General features: G+C 49.4%; 5 protein-coding genes across 5 annotated transcripts; 3 read left to right on the top strand and 2 right to left on the bottom strand.

Moving 5' to 3' along the window:
- Positions 1 to 668: 668 nt before the first annotated feature.
- On the bottom strand, positions 669 to 2,293 carry LTR64_003801 (uncharacterized protein; the record flags this gene model as incomplete). The annotated part of the gene is made up of 3 exons (XM_064898151.1): positions 669 to 1,828; positions 1,873 to 1,952; positions 2,001 to 2,293. The coding sequence occupies 3 exons, from the start codon at positions 2,291 to 2,293 to the stop codon at positions 669 to 671; spliced, it is 1,533 nt and encodes a 510-aa protein (XP_064754108.1).
- A 2,212-nt stretch (positions 2,294 to 4,505) lies between these two features.
- Positions 4,506 to 5,542, top strand: LTR64_003802 (uncharacterized protein; the record flags this gene model as incomplete). Its single annotated transcript, XM_064898152.1, has 2 exons — positions 4,506 to 4,813; positions 4,867 to 5,542. 2 exons carry the CDS (start codon positions 4,506 to 4,508, stop codon positions 5,540 to 5,542), a joined length of 984 nt encoding a protein of 327 aa, XP_064754109.1.
- A 1,196-nt stretch (positions 5,543 to 6,738) lies between these two features.
- Positions 6,739 to 10,826, top strand: SPT23 (SPT3 Dosage dependent suppressor of Ty-induced promoter mutations-like protein; the record flags this gene model as incomplete). Its single annotated transcript, XM_064898153.1, has 2 exons — positions 6,739 to 10,659; positions 10,707 to 10,826. 2 exons carry the CDS (start codon positions 6,739 to 6,741, stop codon positions 10,824 to 10,826), a joined length of 4,041 nt encoding a protein of 1,346 aa, XP_064754110.1.
- A 407-nt stretch (positions 10,827 to 11,233) lies between these two features.
- Positions 11,234 to 12,065, top strand: TRM9 (tRNA methyltransferase, has a role in tRNA modification; the record flags this gene model as incomplete). Its single annotated transcript, XM_064898154.1, has 2 exons — positions 11,234 to 11,332; positions 11,388 to 12,065. 2 exons carry the CDS (start codon positions 11,234 to 11,236, stop codon positions 12,063 to 12,065), a joined length of 777 nt encoding a protein of 258 aa, XP_064754111.1.
- Positions 12,066 to 12,378: 313 nt separating this feature from the next.
- Positions 12,379 to 13,350, bottom strand: LTR64_003805 (uncharacterized protein; the record flags this gene model as incomplete). The annotated part of the gene is made up of 2 exons (XM_064898155.1): positions 12,379 to 12,805; positions 12,875 to 13,350. The coding sequence occupies 2 exons, from the start codon at positions 13,348 to 13,350 to the stop codon at positions 12,379 to 12,381; spliced, it is 903 nt and encodes a 300-aa protein (XP_064754112.1).
- Positions 13,351 to 18,671: the final 5,321 nt, after the last annotated feature.

Below are 18,671 nucleotides of genomic sequence, written 5' to 3' on the forward strand. Positions count from 1 at the left end.
TCGAGTCTGCCAGATACCCACACATCATCGGACATGGAACGCTCAGGCAGCGACACAATATTTGTTTCGGCTCCATACCACCGTAAAGACTGCGCAGGATATGCCGATCGACGATTTTCGCTTTAAAGCAGCGTCCGTGGAGTGTCTTGTCGCAGCATGGTGTGTATACCAGACAATCCAACGAGTCGAGGTCGCCGGAACGTAGATGCTCGTGAGAGCTTACAGGTATTGGCGTAGTGCACGTCGCGCAGAATGGATTGTTCTGCTGAACAGCAGGACACGGAGGACATGGTGAGGGTCCTGATGGTGCAACGTTCCTCTTGTGACAGGGTACGTATAGCTTCTGGAGTACCGAGCCATGTTGTTATGTGCGACTGTCATTCACGTGGAGACCTCGCGATAAGATACCATAACAGACTGAGTACAACAATATTGATACAGAGAACAAAGAACAGAAACAATGTTTTACGGGACCCCAATGAACCAGACAATTGCCAAAGCAAAAGCTCAAAGACAAGCTTTGTGCATTTCCTATTTGCTCACCCGTTGTTCAGAGACGGAGAGTTGTCAGTCCTGCGATCAGAACTCGACGTCTCCTTTAGCTCTGCAACGTCAACTTCACTGCCTCGAAGCTCAATCTTTGGTGTCTGCTCTGTCGCTCACCATGTCTAGGCAGTCTTGAAGTTCAAAGCACCGCTCTTAAGCCTCATTGCCTTTCCAAAAACCATGAGCGTAATAATGAAGCCAAATGACCCAGCCACAATTGCTGCTTGTATACCAAAACTGATCTTGGTTCCTTGACTCTGCGCCCACGATACCTGAAAATAGCTTATTATGAAGCCTCCCAAAGTTCTGTTCATATTGAGCCATGCGCTAACCTCACCGCTGGCTTCTGGATACGAGTCCAGGCAGTATGCGTTCAGGGCGACGGTAGTGATCATGATCCCGAACACATACAGGCCCCATGAGATCGAGGTTGCCATATAATGCCAACCCTCTTCTAAGCTTTGGCCAAGAACCACAAGACCAACGACCATAAAAGGCAGGGACACAAATATTGCCCGCAGACGGACTTCTGGCTCAAAATGTCCCTTGTGAGATTGGATATACTGTTTGGCAAGAAAATCGTGCAAAAAGTGGCCGGAAATCTCTCCTAGTATTACTGCAACCACTGGTGTGAAGTAGAAGTATCCAATTTGTGTGGGGCCAAAGTTGTACAGTGGAGTAAGAAATATGGCCAGGGTAGTATTGATGCCGACGACCCAAGCAAAGGTGAGAAGGTAGTACAGGCAAGCCAGAAAGACGGTTGGCTTTGCAATTACGATGAATAGTCTGGAGAATGCTTGAATGAGTGAATTCCGGAGATGTCGAGATCGATATTGGCTGATGCCTAGCAGTCGTGATACTCTTGTGCCAGGTGATGGCTGAGCAGAAGGTGCGATGCGGCGATCGTAAAAGGTCTCCTCAACGAAAAGTATTGTGAGTACCAGAGCGAGTACTGTCTCAGCTGTGTACACCCAGAAGGGTACTGGCCATGGCTTTGAAGCGATCATGAACGCTGCCAGTAGTGGGCCGAGGTAAGGCGACAGTATGATGAAGGCAGCCCAGATATTGATTTTGCGAGCTCGTTCATGGAAGTAGAACATATCATAAATGAACATGAGACCACCACCTTGGCTCACGGTTGAAAAGAAGCCATTCAGGATTCTGGCAGCCATAAATGATTCGAAGGTTGTAGCTGCTGCGCACCAGACGGTAGTGGCTGTTGCAACGACGAGAAAGTAGAACATGACAGGAAGCCGACCGAAGTATGCGCTAAGGGCAACCACTGCTTTGACTTAGTAAGGACCTGCGGATCTGCGGCTGACCTACCAACAAGTCCTCCTGCACCTAACATGAAAACGTTTCCAACCTGCGAATGGTTGACATGATCTTCAGTCATATGCCATTGTCTTGAACTATCAGCAGGTAATCCTGCGCATAGTCCTGCTCGAACTTACGCAGCTTGTGGCAGTAAAGTGACTGCTCCAGTTGCACTGCCATAGTCTGGCAGAAAAGCAGCAAAGGAGACAATGAAGAGGACCACATGTTTCTTGGTCCAGGACCAATTCAACGGGTCGTTCGAGTCGTCGCTAGGTTGTGGAATGAGGCGGGTGTGACCATCTGCTGCCAGTTTGACGTTGCCCGTCTCAGCTGCTAAGTCGATTACATAGCCTTCACGCTCATCGTACTCATGAATATCTTCGACCATTGCCGAAGACGTATGTGCTGGGATAGACTTCTCGTTGTCCATGGTTGTCAAAGATCTAGTACTGCTACTTGTCTGGTGCAGTCAAGCTGATATCTTGCCAGATGTCAGGGCACGAATGCACAAGAAATTCGCCTCCGCTTCACATGGAAGAAGCAACATTGAAGTACATCGGCTTGGTCGTTGCAGACCCCTGGTATAGCATCACGTGGTGATTGAGGCTGCAAGCTTTACTGTCTGTCGTTGGTGGAACTTGAGGAGGACCAACTTTCTGATAGGCTCAGGCTTGACTCATGCGGGGTTCTCAGATACCATGACTGGTGTATATTGCTCTGAACAATTGCCGAGCTCGCTAGGGAAGCAATCTAGACCATAGGTCGTGGTGCACGATCCGAACCTCGTAGGGATCCTGTAAGCAACTGCTGGTGATAGCGAAGTATGTGCTTTACCACAGTCCGTAGTGGAAACACGCTTACCAGCAAACAATCTTGAGTACACACCAACTGGCTGTCTGCCCCTCGCAACGCATTGGAAGTCGGCAAGCAGCAATATATCATAGTAAACAATTCGAAACCCTCTCCAGTGCAATTTCCACGAAGCTCTGTGCTTTCTTGATGTCTTTGTCCCGTTGTTCTAAATTTGAGGATCATGAAGTGATACAAATGTCGACAACGATATTGGTCTGTAGAGGTATGTAAGCATTGGCAGCTTAAGACTTAGGATAAGATCACTTCGTTCACACTACGGCAGCCATCTCAGTCCAAGTGGTAGTCGCTCGCTTCTTCCCAGGCACGTTGGACTATGATAACTGCGGCCATCGTCCAATCAGTTACCTTGTTAGTGATAAAATGTTGATCGAGTAATGCAGTCGACCACTCACATCATGATCGCGATGCTTACGGCACATACGGCAGTCATTCATAGCCTTCGTTGCGCTTCGTAACTGTATTGAATGGTTGTTCTGGTCGATTCCCGAACAGGTTTGTCATGCTTGAAATGTCCTTCAACACAACTCATGCAAGGAAGATTCAGCCTCCCAGACCACGAGTACTACACAGGCACTAGTGATGTCTGCTGTATAGCTGTGCTATGTCTGTGGACGTGAACAGACGAATGCGAACCATCCGCGTAGAGTACCGCGGGGGATCTGCATCGTCAGGGACATAAGACTGTGTAGCTCACCTGGAAGTTTCGCTTCAAGCGAAGCAAAGTGGAGTGACTCTTTCTCTCGAGGTCGCTAGATGAAGTTCTTACTTCACATCATCCAAGAGTAGTACAGCATCTGGTCTGTAGCAAGCACTGGATACGCCGCATGCGATCTCGAGAGCAGCCTAACTCGCAAAGTATCTGATCGCCGTCATCCTCGTATCACGAGAGCTGAACGTGTACGAGTAGTTCTCATCGAGCACGACACGAAGTCGTTCGAAAGGTAAACAGGATGCATGTCGTGAGCCACCCTACGGCAAGCGCGACAGTATAAACAGCAGGAGACTGGTTGGCCAGCTGCGCAAGACCATCAACATCAAAGCTATCTTGCAGGATTTCGCAAGGCATGCTCCCAAACAGTATTTGTGAGCTCAAGGCTTTGTGCACCACCAAGCCTGTGCAGCGCATGGAGCATCAACTTCCTTGTGATTGGGTTGTGATTGATAGCCAGAAGCTTCATGTGTGCTAAATTCAGCAGCTGCCGGTGCTTCGGAGAGCTAAGCCCCGCCAGTCCGGGATTGGCTTTACGTTACTTCCAATCATGTTGGGTCTATTTTCTTGGTTTCACTTGGAACCTGCATCCTTCAAGTATGTGTCCTGAAGGACGCGTGGCTTGTTCCATCCATTACACTATAGCTGCAGGAAGCGCAGAATAGCGACATGGTATTCCACGATGACCATGAAGCAGGAAAAGGCGTTGGCTATATACGCTTAGTCGATGAGCCCAGAATAGCGTTGACGACGAACTCCTCTTCTTCGCTCACACTTGTCACGCCTTAAAACGGGTCGAAACAGGTCAAATATCCACTTCCACACGCTTGCACAGAGAGGCTGTGACCGAGCCAGCCTGCTTATTGACGATCTTTGGTCAAGAGCAGAGACATTGGCGTCCATTCCGGGTGATATCCTACCTCCATGTTCCCTTCCCTTCTTCTCTTCCCTTCCCTTTTTCTGTCTTGTCCTTCTCGTGAGGTCTTGACGGAGGATTTACCTTCCAGGTTGTTGTGCCGTTTGCTTTGTCGAAATCCGTCGTCACGCATTCTTCGGCATTATGGCTACTGTACGACAGCGATTTCTACTCACTACAGCAGCCTTTCTCCTCTTCTCCACAGCAACAGTTCGAGCAGACTGGGGTTCGGGCTTCGGTGGTCATGGATGGGGAGACGACAACGATGATAGACCCGGCTGTTGGTGGGGAGGGGGAGATTGCGATGGGGACGACGACGACGACGACGGCGATGGCGATGATGATGGTAGCACAACGAATCCAGCCCAACTTGGTTTCACCTCAGAACAGATCAATGGTTACAATCGAATGATTACCATTCATGCCGTGCTGGCTTGTCTTGTTTGGGTATTGTAGGTTTTCCTCTGCATTGTGGTCTCGCCGCCTGTACTGACCGGCGCTCTAGCTTGATTCCGCTCGGAGGTATTCTAATCCGCCTCGGCCTCAAGTCTCCATGGATTGTTCGTATACACGCCCTCCTTCAGAGCATTTCCTATCTCATCTACGTCGTGGCCGCGGCTCTGGGTATCTACCTTGTCCGTGAACTTTCTCCTCGCTCTGGCGGCATGTGGCAGGATCCCCACACCAAATTGGGCATTGCTATCCTTGCTCTTGCCTTCCTCCAGCCAATACTCGGTATCGTCCACCATAGTCTGTTCAAGAGCCGGGCGGCAGCTGCGAAAGCAGGGACAATATCGAAGAGACCTGGACGTACAGTTCCTGGATATATTCACCTATGGCTCGGTCGTGCCCTGATTGTCCTTGGTATGATTAATGGAGGACTCGGTCTCAGGCTGGCTGCTCAAAGTCGTTTCGAGACCAACTCAAGAACCAAGACAATTGCCTACTCTGTGGGAGCGGTGATCATGTTCCTGTTATACCTGATTTTCGTGGTTAAAGGTGAAAGAAGGCGATCACTTGAGAGGAAACAGCAGTCACTTGATGCGAGTAGAGGCGGTGTACCTCTTATGGTAAGAGACAATGGTGCTGCCATGCCTCCTGGTTACCATCAGCCACCATCATACGATGAATCTCAGGAAAGCATTAGGAAGGAAGGTCAGACGACGGCGAGATATTCTTGAGCTGCTACTTCTATTTACAAATCGAATCCCAGCTATAGTTCGTTCTTAAGTCAATCTTAACAAGCAAGCGATCATGAGGACAACGAGTAGAAGTGCGCTTCGCGTTTGACCAACTAACCAAGTATTAATTCGCTGTGCAAGCTTTTTTGACGATGAGTCGCCGACATCGTATGTTTAGCATCATATTTGGAGCAAAAGACAGAATCACTCAATTACAGAGGTGCTATCGATCCTAAGAGATAGGACGTTGGCATCGGCCCATTTCGTGCATGAACATGCCAGGATCATGCGTGGTTTATGTGACTAAGACAACTTCTTCGTCCTGGTTCCTCGTAAGCTGCAGGTGATTGGCAGACACACAATTCAACATTCAAGCTTCGAGGACAGTCGCTATTGAGAAGTAGAATCATGCTGTGTGGCGTCAACGTGGGATGGATGTCCTAAATTCGCGAACTATACCAGAACTGCGCCTGGAATTGTGGTGGTGGTGGTGGTGAGGAGCACATGAAGTTCAACCACTTGATCAGAGATTCTAGAAAAGAACATTTGGTTCATCTTTGAATCGTTGCAAAGCTGCTTCTGAACCAATACTATAAGAACTCCATGCCAGTGGTGCTCTTTACGAATAGAAATAGCTTCTATAGTAGCTAGTAAATCGAGGCTCCTCTTCGGGTACTAGCGATTTCTCGAGGTCGTCAGCTTGGCGGCACGGGTCATCCCCAGTCGCAGAGCACCCACCTTCCCGCAATACTGCCTGCACTCATATCTCTCCACATTGTGCTCGACCCCTAGACACGAGTGATCCAACAATAGACAGGAGCTCATCTGTGCAATACCTGGCAGCAAAGGCCACTCACGTTCTGCTGATCTGAAAATCAACCCAGAGTCTACAACGTCGACGTAGTTGCGACGCCGACAAATCGATCTAGCCACCTTTCTCGTCACAATCCACTCACAATCTGGCTGCTGACCAGTGACGACTGTGAGCTGTTCTTACCTTGGCTTCAGGCGACAGTACATCCCACAGTCCCTCGAAACGATATCCGCCGCTCATGAGATTGAGAAGCCGAGGCCGACAATAGCCGTATTCCATCTGGAACGGTGCATACGGACTGCAAGGCATGCTTTGAAAGTCTTGCGACCTTGCTGAGGCAGTTTCCCTCTACGGCGGGAGGGTCTTGAGGAGGAACAAGACTATGGCTAATGAGCAAGATGATGACATGTACCTTTTCCAGGGCGACATGGTTCAGACGCCAGGTGCTTTTGCAGGAGATTCCTTCGATGCCTTTCTCGATGCCTCCAGCACGGCGCAGAACGACGACATGATGAATACAGACTTTCTGAACCCCGAAGAGTTCGCTGTCAAAAGAGAGTCTACAAGTCCAAGAGTCGATCCAACATACACACGAGCATCTACAAGTTCGGCTTCAAGCAGTTCTTCCTCCGATTCTCCTCTACATCACAACAGAAATGTCTCGACAACTACCACTGCATCACCAGCCATGAGTAAAAATGAAATATGGAGCACTGGGATCAACGGCATGTCTGTGCCAATGAACGACCAATACTACGAAAATGGCATGGACCCAGATTTAGACCAACAGATGGCTTCGGCTTTCGACTTCGATACCGCCGCGAGTACACCCAGTGGTCTTGACGCAGCAAGTATGCAAAACACAAGAGCTTTCGCGCCGCCGCCTCGGATAAGACGAACAGCAAATATCATGAGCATGGGCAGCGCCCGACATACATCGCCTCGGATTACGGCTGCACCTGCCTCATTCTTTTTCGAATCACGCGAGGCATCTCCATTGAGCTCAATGCTTCCGACAACTCAGGCTCCTTCAACGTGGACGAAACACTCTCCATCTTCAGGCTTGGAAGAAACCTTCCATCACATGGGCATGAACGGTGACTCTCCAGGCAATGCAACCTTTCCACCGCACATGCACATGAACTTTGGTGATACTCAATTCCAGTTCGCGCCTGATTCTAGCGGCACACCGTCGTCATTTGCAAAGGACATCTCATCACCTCCATCCACGATTCATTCTATGGACGGACAGCCCACTCTTCACGTTTACCCCACTTCTTTGAAGTCACGCGTCGAGACTCAGATTCCTATCAAGATGACAATGTATCCACTACCACATGGTGTACGGAAACTAAGGTTGCCTACGCACACTGTGTCCAAGCCGAAGTTTTTAGCCAAGGCGGAAACTGATAGATCTCAAGATACTTTGGAGCTCTATGTGTCATTGGTTTGTACGAGCGCCATGCAAGATCCCCAGAGGAAGCAAAGGGCGTTGGCTCGAGCTCGGGGTGAAGATTTGAGCGCCTACTCGAGACCGAGTCCTGCTTCGTCGACAGGATCAATATCCTCCAAAGACGATGACGAAAAGCCATTAAATGGAGGAGAGGTCAGAATATGCTCCGGCTGTATTCAAAGAGAACGCAAACGCGCTTCACGGAAAAAGCAGAAGAAACCCGACGAAGAAGAAATCTTCCAGAGAGATGAGGAGAGGCGTGTTGTGGTCTTCAACACAAATGAGCTGAAAGAGTGGATAGAAGTTACAAAGGAGACTCAACTACCCTCTGATCAGGGTCCTTTACCACCACCTGGGACGATGCAGGTAGAATTGCCGATGAGAATAGCATGCTATTGCAGACATCAGAATGAGAAGATGGGCTTTCAGGTCATCTTCACGATCAAGGATTGTCGGGACAAAGTCATTGCTCAAGCCATGACAAATTCGATTATGATCACAGATGATCACAAAACACATAATACACCACAACCACTGGCCACTACCCAGCCAACACCTTTACCTCAACCCTCTCATGTACCAGGTTCTGGAGTCTTTACTGCTACAGGTGCAGAAATGCCGCCCCAAGAACAATCCGGAGCAAAGCTCTTCAAACAGTCGTATTCCACACCTGATTTGACCAGACTGCAACACAGTTATGCAGGACAATTCACGACATCGAACAACACTCCCTTTGCTATTCCACAAGCAGTGTCCGGCAATACTTCTGCCACTTTGACGCCGAGAAATCTATCACGACCTGCTTCGCCTAGTGGTCCTTCTGGTCCAGCTACCAAACGCCGAAAACCTAGTGGGTCCGGCAAACTACCTTCCGGGCTGACCATGACGCGCTTAGATACTATGCAGGCTCAACCATCTGGTCCTGCGACGCTACCAAACACCGCAGCTTCTTCGCCATTTGCTCCTAATATGCCAACGTTTATGAGTGGTCCTGATCGGCCTATTCAACCTGGCATGCTTTCGCGGCCATACAATAATAGTCCACCTACTCCAGGAGGGGATGGCACCTTCAGTGGTTCTATCAATCGATCTTTCAGCCTAGAAAATCTGCCTCGACAAGCTCTTATGTCAGCCCCAAGTTCCAGACAACCGAGTCGACCAGGCAGTCCACTTGCTGGGCCCCACAATGGTTATGGTCAAAATGATTCGACTTTCCACCAAGCCGTGAATAATCAGCTGGTGAACCAGTCATCTAGGAGGCCAGTGCCTGTCATTCACAAGCTCGTTCCAGCTGAAGGTTCTATAAGTGGTGGCACGGAAGTGACTCTGCTTGGAAATGGCTTCTACCAAGGCCTCGAAGTCATGTTTGGCGATACAGAAGCGACAACAACAACATTCTGGGGTGAGAAATGCTTAAATTGCATAGCACCTCCTGCAGTTCAGCCGGGCATGGTCGCAGTCGTTTTCAAACACGAGCATCCGCAGTATTCGGGACTTCAGTCCCCCTCCCATGTGAGACATCCTATCTTCACATATGTAGATGACAGGGAGCTGGAAATGCTTCGTTTGGCTTTGAGAACCATCGGCAAGCAGATGGGCACAGACGACCCGTATACTGCAGCACAACAGTTGATGCAGCAGAACTCTGTGGGTAACAATGGTATGTATGGTTCCCAGGCACCTTATGGTATGGCAAATGGACACCAGACAAGACACATTTCGAGCGGTTCACAAGCCTTCGCACCACAAGAAATGGAGACGTGTCTGTTGAAAATGCTACAAGCAGCCCATCGACAGGTCGGGTCGTCTCCTGTACGCCTCGATCTAGTGCGACCCACGGGGCTGAGCTTGTTACATTTTGCTGCATCTCTGGGTATGTCTGGGCTGGCTACTGCCCTTCTAGCAGCCGGCGCGGACCCCAACCTCGTTGACAACAATGGTTTTACTTCAATGCACCATGCAGCCATGAATGGCCACGAAAAGATTATCAGCCATTTACGAACTGCGGGTGGCGACCATCGTGTGCGCAGTATCAGGAATTTTGTGCCCGCTGACCTTGCCACAACCCTTGGGGCTTATCAGGCAACGATGCGACCATTTACTCATTCTCGATCAATAAGTTCAGGTGCAAGTACACTGGGTCCAGCTAGCCGTAATGAAAGTAGTAGGTCCTTGACCATGGGATGGGAGTCATCTTCGGTTGACTTTACTGATTCCGATTCGGGGACTGCTGATGAGGATGTGCATCCACCATCTGGCATGTCATTGAGAAGATTGCCGTTCGCTCAGCCAATACCTCGATCCAGTCAGCCGTCCAGGAGAAGTAGTGGGCAAGAACTGCCGGTCTCTCAGGCCGTGGCTCAACCCGTTCGTGATCAAGCATCATCGCCATCGACTTTGATGAGCGCTTGGAGACAATTAGTCAACATGACTCAAGCACAACAAGCTCAACTAGCCGAACAGGTACAGTATTTTCAGGACACTATGCCAACGTTGCCGAACATACCACTGCCAGACTACCAGAATAACGTGATGCGAAGGATGAGCGCCTTGTTCCCTCATCGGCAAACTGCTACATCGGAACCGCTTCTCAAGGAGCAACCGTCCTCGCCTAGCTTAGTTCCTCCACCTTCGTATGATGAGCTTTTCCCTGCAGCTCCTAAAAGTTTCGAGTCGGACAAGGAGAAGACTTCGGTCATGCGAGCAGCTGCGGAAGCCGCTCTTGATCAACACTTTGAGAAGCAAGAAAGCGGCTCCAATCTGGTGAAGGCGTCGCGTGTTGCTGAGCCATTGCGTACAGACACACAAAGGGTAGGACTAATGCAGGATCGAAAACTGTTCTTCTTCTGGGTAAGCATTGTTTTCTTGCGACTTCGAACTTCTACTAACTTTGGCAGATCCCTCTTCTTATTGTTCTGCTTGGGCTCATGTTCGGCGGCACGACTCCGTTTTTAGTTGCAATCTCGGTCACCAAAAGACTGGGATCTCGTTACGTGGTTGAACCGCTGTTTGCATGAGGTATTTTTCGAGGGATTTTGCGTTGAAAGGGTTAGCTTTTATGCAAGGCATTAGAACAGGCCATGAACAAAGCATGAGAGCGCCGAGGTTATGGTGATATAGAAGCTATCAGAGCATGCTGCGCTGTAGTTTTGGATGTCTACAGGATCATGATAGTACGTACACATGTCTTTCCATGTAGGGTGCAAGATCTGTATATAATTGTGCCGCTCCAGATCGACGTGCATTAACAATGTGGAGTGGAAGCGAGCGTGAACTGAAGTCTATTCACTTTCGTACATATTTCCCTGATGATCTGCCTTCCGCTTAATATGTACGTGACTCAGCATATTCTGCTTCGGCGGCCATTCATTCACGATGCGGATAGTCGCTACCACCCCTCGTAACGGTCAACGTCACCTTCACCATGGACAATGACCACATACGAGGCGAGGAGTACGAACAAACCAATGTCCACAACGTTTACAGCAAGATCGCGACACATTTCTCCTCCACAAGATACAAGGTCAGCACAATACTAACAAACACCCTTTGCAATTAGAAAATCTGACACTTCCCAGCCATGGCCCGTAATTGACGATTTCCTCCGCAGTCTCACAACAGGCTCAATCGGGTTAGACATAGGCTGCGGAAATGGAAAGTACCTGGCCATCAGGGACGACATCTACATCGTCGCATCAGACAGGCATGTGACCAATCTCACAAGCAACGAAATCGACTACTTCGGAGTAGCTAAGTCACTGACGCGAAAATACAGATCATCTGAACTGATCGAGTTCGCTACGCAGCACGAACCACATTCCGCGATTGTCGCGGATATCCTCTCCCTACCACATCCTGGCGCGGTCTTCGATTTCGCGATTTCAATTGCGGTGATACATCATTTATCTACGAGGGAGCGTCGTGTTGATGCTGTGCGAGCTATTCTGAATACTTTGAGGCCGTGTGGTGAAGATCGTGAGGGTAGTGGTAGCGCAGGACAAGCACTGTTCTTTGTGTGGGCGCTTGAACAGAAGAATAGTCGGCGTGGATGGGATGTTGACGATGAGCAGGATCAGATGGTGCCGTGGGTGTTGAAGGCGGATAAGAGTGGTGATGGGGTGGGGAAGACGTATCATCGGTATTATCACTTGTACCGCAGGGGAGAACTGGAAGAGGATATAGTGGCTGCTGGGGGCGAGGTTGTTCGCAGTGGGTATGATCGAGATAATTGGTGGTCGGTTGCTCGGCGGCGTTAGCAGGGTTGGTGACCGTCCATGAGAACCATACAGGTAAGAGACGCGAAGTGCTTGTCATAAAGGTATGTTGGTCTTCGATTTAACAAAATTGCTATCTATCTCTTCGGCAGTAGACAAACCGAGCACTAATCTTACATTTTTTGAATCTTCTTTGCTGATCTCAAAAGGAAAACGCTTGCTAAGCAGGTATATCTTTCCGCCTCATCATCAAATGCACAAAAGAAAAATTTTGCCAATGCGCAGCGAGGCAGCGCGGCCCTCTATTCCAACAATAGTGTTACATGCGTCAATATTTTGTGCTTCGTTCGTTCATTCATGGTCTTCGTAAGAAATAGTCTGATTGTTGGAGATTACCAGGAGGTGGTGTCAGTGATTGCCGTGGATATGGTAGCGTCGTGGATGAATAGGGCGTCCCTGGTGTTCTGGCTGGTTCGGAGTACGGGTAACTTGATACTGACTGCGAATATGCTGGTAGTCCTGCCGTCAACTCCGAAAGTGATGGAAGCTGTGGAGCGCCAGGCCGAGGACCAGGTTCGATGCTCGGTCTTGAGGTTGGGCCGGAACGGCTGTTCACCCTGGACATCGACGTGTGATTGGTACTTCCGGTGGTTAAAGTGAAAGGTGTTACACCTGCTCGTCGAGCCATCTCATGTTCACCCATCTGCCAGTGCATGGCTTCTGCTGCCCGCCATGGAATTTCCATTTCTGCGGCAATCTTGGCCCACATGTCAGCTTTGAATCTGTGCGACAAGTCAGTTTTCCATTTTGGTGGTACAAGTCAGATCTGGTACGACGTCTGTCAGACTTACCTTTCGTACAACCTCGCGAGCTTATTCTTACGGTCTTCATCCCACTCACTCCGTCGCTCGAGATAGTTCTGATAATGTAGTCGACAGGAAATGGCACTACGACCAGGCAAATGTTTGCTGATGTCCTCCCACTTCATCCCTTCACCTCGCAGCTGGATGATTTTGGCGTCTTCGTCTGGAGACCATTTTGACTGCTTCTTTGCTGGCGACTCAGAGATGAGCGTGCTGCTGCGATCGGCCGGACGTTTGGCAGGGATAGCACTCGAAGTTGTTGTGGACGTTGAGGTCCTTGAGGGATTTGACCGTGTCGGTGCGCCGAAGCCTTGCCGAGGCGAAGCTGGCTTTTCTCCGGCAGTCGAGTCGTCGTCCTTTGACTTGAGGAGCAGAGAGATATCCACGGTGTTGGGTTGGTGCCAGAACTGGCCGCAGGGATGAGAGGTCGTGGCGAGAATGGGTTGATGGTAAGCAAGACTCATAACAGGCCAGACGAAGACTCAGTGGTATGTGTATTGGTGCTCGTTGACAGAAGTTCTCTGGCGCAATAGGCAGAGGTGGACTACACTGAGAACTGACGTACTTGTTGGTGACTGCAGGTATGATGGTTCGTGAGACTGCTCGTGCAAGACAGAAAGAATAGGAAGAGCTGTCAGATAGTTGTTGTCGATGGACTGAGCGGCTGCTGGGGAAGGCGAAACAAAGACCTTAATATCTAACAAATCGCTGGCTGATTGAGTCGGTGTACCAAGTAGTCATAATACACAATCAATCCATGTAAACAGGCTAACCGTCGAGCACTAAACCATCACAGTAGACCTTCAGCAAGATTGCGAATTCCATTAGGCTCGAAAGCAAGGATAAGACCTTAGCTCACAGATGTGATGGAGAATCGTTGTATTGAAAACCACAATGGAGACTTCTCGGGCCAGCTACATGCGCCAGGTGGAAGACCATCCGCTAGTCCATCGTGAAGATTCTAAACGCCTCAGAGAGGCGTGATGATGCTATGCAGTTGACCCGGAGTACTTCCTAGCCTCACGCTAGAAGGCTGCAATATGCTTTGGTGGAAAATCACTGGAATCAAGCTAGCATGAAACCTGGTAACCACAGTCCTATTATCAACGTGGAGACTGCAGTGCCAGTGGTAGAAGAAGGAAGACTAATTGCTCGAAAACATTGCGTCAGATCTTTCCAAGACTACAGGACGGCAGGAGCGCGTTCAACAGTTTTCTGCTCCCAATTGCTGATATTGAATTTGTAGTCTGAACACGTACACTCAGGAGGTACTAACGCGTGAGTCGAGCATAGGAAATCCTGTGCATTCGCCAGAAAGTGAAGGACTTTCAAGCATCTGCTACTGTCCTTTGGGAAAGCCTGCTGCCGATATCACCCTTTGCTCGAGCCCACTTACCGAAACCGAGCCTTTTGAGTTCACCACTTGACCTGATTCAGTCGTTCTTAGGTTTCATTTATTAGGCAGCAAGACCTTTCTGCATCCAAGCAAGTTTCGTATACCCTACAAGGTTGCCTTCCTTCGTTGTCGGGTTGGAACACTCTGTCCACCCACCACTCGTGATGATGCTCTCAGCCCCAGCGCTATCTGCGGCTCGGTACTGTGTCAATGTAGACCGCAGCCACCATGACCAGCAGATTCGATAGTTAGCCATTTGCTAGACTCAGGGTGTTAGCAAATTGAGGTTCATCGGAAAGCGTTAGCTCTCCGTCGGAACTATCATCCATTACTCACTTGACACCGTTAGGAGTGGTAGGGGGTGAATCCATGGAACACGTTCGGCATTTCACGACACGAACAGAAACCCAAACACCGTGGCTTCCCACTACACCAGTGATCAAATATATCGATCATACACTCACATGAACCTTCTCGCGCGATTACAAAAGTGTACAAGAGATTCAGTTGATTGCACAACCAAGGAGTGAATTACCACCTGATCCGGTTGTCCCTCACACCGCCGTGCTTGATGCAAAGCATATCACATTTGAGCTCATCGTACCCTACAGAGGCGGCCACAGCAAAACGCAAGTCTTTTGACCCGCATGCCAGCGAGACAATTGGGAGCCGTTCACAATGCATGTGTTTGCTGTTTCCGAAACGGCAAGGTAGGCACGCACGACCGCACAAGGTCTTGGTTGTGATTGTTGCTGCCTCATAGTACAGTTGCATTTGGTTGGACGAGAGCGGTATACACACCGCTGTTTCTCATCGCTTCCGTCTCCAAAAAACTGTTGTCTCCTCCTCTGAACGGGCTCGCCCTCTGTATACCGAGGCTGTTGCTTGGCTTCGATCTTAGCCTCTCTCCTTCAGCCGACTTGTCCGATAAACACGGTTCTATCCTTCGTGTTTGAGAAAACCATTCACCAAGTCAGCCACGTGTCTTATCCGCAGGCACCTGCAAGAGCAATCGGTCGCAGAAGAAACACGATCAATCGACTAGCTACAAACCTTGCCGTTTGCAACTGCCGCTTATCCGCAACGACGTAGTCCTTGTTCCTGGATTCGGTCGCTGGATTGCATACATACGTATGTTAAGACTAACTTACTCGTAGCAGAAAGGCTTTAAGCCGCATCTGTCACGCTGTTCTCTCGGACTGTGGCTGGATTGAGTTTCTGCGGCCACGTTCTCCAATCCTATTGCAATTTCGCGTACACAAGAACAGTAATTCCTCTTACGCTGACGGGTTATGTTTTCTCATTTTCAGCCATGATGCGGTGTCATTGTCACGGGCCGGCGGCGAGCGGAACCACTTGGTGAGCTCACTAGTACTGCAGCTAGCACGATCACTCGCACTAGCCGGATCACCTGCGAACAGGTCGTTTGGCGCTTTCCCGTCTCTTCTTTTGCTTCTGCATTCTTAGCGAGTAAGATTGTGCTTGCTCATCATGATATGACATCAATTGTTGAACTTGCCATCACATAAACAAGAAGGTATCCAGTGTGCATATTCAAGTGCTTATCTTGTTTGGCGTAACACGAGCAATCTGACACACGATGATGTGTGAACCACCCCCTTCACCCCTGCTTGACCCAATGCAGGACCTTTCCCGAGCATTCCCCAGCGGCAGGGAATCCACTGTCTATGCTAGGTACTGTAATCTGCAGGAAGTGGAACTCTGTCCGCATCATGTGGCTCACCAAAGAAGGAGAGCTTCTTTGATCTTTCCAGAAGGAGGTTCGTTCGAAAATAGCTAAGTGACATAGTGAACATTTGGATTAAGTTCGTCACACAAAGTTACTCTGCTACTGCCTTTCGCAAGCCGCAACTTTTTTGCAACTCTTCCTCTATTACTGCGAACAGCTTCTCGTTGTCGAGCAAGTCACTATGGCACAAGCATTCTCGTGGCTACTGACCAAGCTCTTTGCGGAAGGTAGTCCTTAATCTCCGATGCTCTCTTCGCGTCCGATGCAACGTTCAAACAGGCGACGCCCAGACATTGCTATGACCAAGCTTACGGTAGCCAATAAAGGAAGATATCGGAATATTCATCATGTCCCATCTACGCATGTTACTTCCGAACACAGTCGAGCAGAACCATTTGTGGCTAAGACGTCAGTGGTGCATCCATACTGTCCACTACAGTAGCCCAGTGCAGCGGTACAAGCAGCTAGGCATGCACAGAAAACGTGGCTTTGGTTATGCATGAGCCATCTACGTATGTATAGCACACCCATATCCACTAATTAAATTCTGAGCCTCTTACACATTCCAGCAACTGGCGGGGAATGGCTAAAGCACTTACAGAGGCTTACTCCTAACTTGCTTCGGGCCTTGCACACCCCAATACACTGCATAGGCCAGGAAAGAATGTGCAGTACGACTGATCATGTTGAAGCAGAGGATTCTGACGATGTGTCCAATCTCGCAATTGGCGACGGAATTACTTCCTCGAACCAGATGATCATTATTCTGGTCTGGGCAGTTGCCTGTTTGAGTCGCCTGCAGACCATCATTGTGGCTGTCACACTGTCTCTTGCTGGGGCGGTGCTTTCTATTTTTCAATGATCAAGTGCCTCTGAGATACAGAGTGACTGTCTGGCCCGCCGTGACACGGCGGCTTTACCAATAATGCACAGTGACAAGGCTGCGATTGGGCAAGATGTACCAGGTGCAGCCGCAGTCACGATTCATTAGTGGAGTGGCTGTTCTTCTCGAAAAACGATGATTCGGTCCAGCAATATTGGGATTGCCTGTCGACGGCCTTGCCGAAGCATGAACTACTCCCTATACGCTTGGTACCTATCACTATTACTCCTGTGCATCGACTGACCGAACGATACTCCTGGATACCACCACTTTAACTCTTCGCCTTGTGTCGCAAAAGATCCACAGACTACTCACATACATAGCCAGATGGGCTCGGCTAGGAATGTTGCCGACACTTCCGCTGCTTGCTCGATAGTATACACAGGGTTAGATCGATCGAGTGTGTGCCACAACTCTGATGCCTGTACTCAAGTACCGCAGTATTGGGATTCGGTACCTCCCATGTGCTAAATACGGCAGCCACAGGGTTCTTGTTCAGGCAAGCGAGGTTGGCAACCCGCTTCCGATCCACTAGCGGCTCATCAAGGTGCAGGCAGTTTTCTCATGTCAGTCACTTTGAACTTGTTACTGCCATGTCACTACCATAGAGGATCATTGGCTTCTATTTGAGGAATTTGAGACAGCATAAACTCCACTCGACCACGGGGAACACCTCTTCTGGTTAAGACATAATATGCGAAGCCTTGAATACAGACACGGAATTCATCTACTTTGGACCTAGATGACACAATACACTGGTCAGGACCCGGTAGATCCCGGTTCTCCACGACGTCTTTCAGACGCTTTGCGAATATTTTTGGTCTTGGTTGTCAGGCACCGTAAGTCGCTAATACTCGGCAGATCATTCCTGAGCAATCCGTAGATCTCATTTAGCCCTGCAGATCACAGTGTTCGTGCCCAAGACGTCCTGCTAGATCTTGTTACATGCATGCTGTGCGGTAATCGACCGCACCTGCGACACTCTTTTCGAAGATTGCAAGCTTACTGTCGATTGTTGTTGCAATTACTACTAAAGTCGTATGGTGGATCAACCAGTCAATTCATTTTAAACTTTCTGAACCACTAGTACTACACCACAATCCCGCTACATTCACACTAGTGCATATCGTGCGTATAAGTGGTTGTATATCAACCCTTGTTCGAACGTTGCCGCCGTCAAGGATATGTAAGCCTCGAGAATAATCGCGCAGAGTCATTATGCAGCAGAGCCACAGTTTCAGCTGGGGTAAAACACACTTAACATCGTTCAAGGGGCAAGACGAGCAGCTTTGACCTTACCACCTTGAGCTAGTACTCCGAAATCTTCCCTGCCGCTGCTTACTACGATATTGGATCATACCACTTCATTTCACGAACACTTCCAACCATTGTCATGGGCACTGACATCGCTTAAGCAAATTAGAGTCATATCTATCTGGGGCCAGCAAACGAGGATGTTGCCATGATCGCAAGGTTAGTTGCTTCTTTCAGCTGATGATGAGTCGGTGAGACGCTGCCCACCATTGAACGTTCAATGCTTGAGTCGCTTGTCGCAATGTGCCTGCCATGGCGTCACCCTCGCTTACAACGCGTACGAGTGGAAGCAATTCGTGGACTGCCGTCGTAATATCAAGGGTTTGTAGCCTCTGCAGCACGGCATTTGCATCGGCAAACCCGATGTTTCCCCTAGTTCTCCTCGAGAACTAGCTCACTAATGCTGACTGATAGTACCAACAACAGCCCTTTTCCTGTGTGA

This window comes from Lithohypha guttulata, assembly GCF_036872675.1.
Source record: "Lithohypha guttulata strain CCFEE 5908 chromosome Unknown scaffold_3, whole genome shotgun sequence".
In the NCBI taxonomy this organism is placed as follows: Eukaryota; Fungi; Ascomycota; class Eurotiomycetes; order Chaetothyriales; family Trichomeriaceae; genus Lithohypha; species Lithohypha guttulata.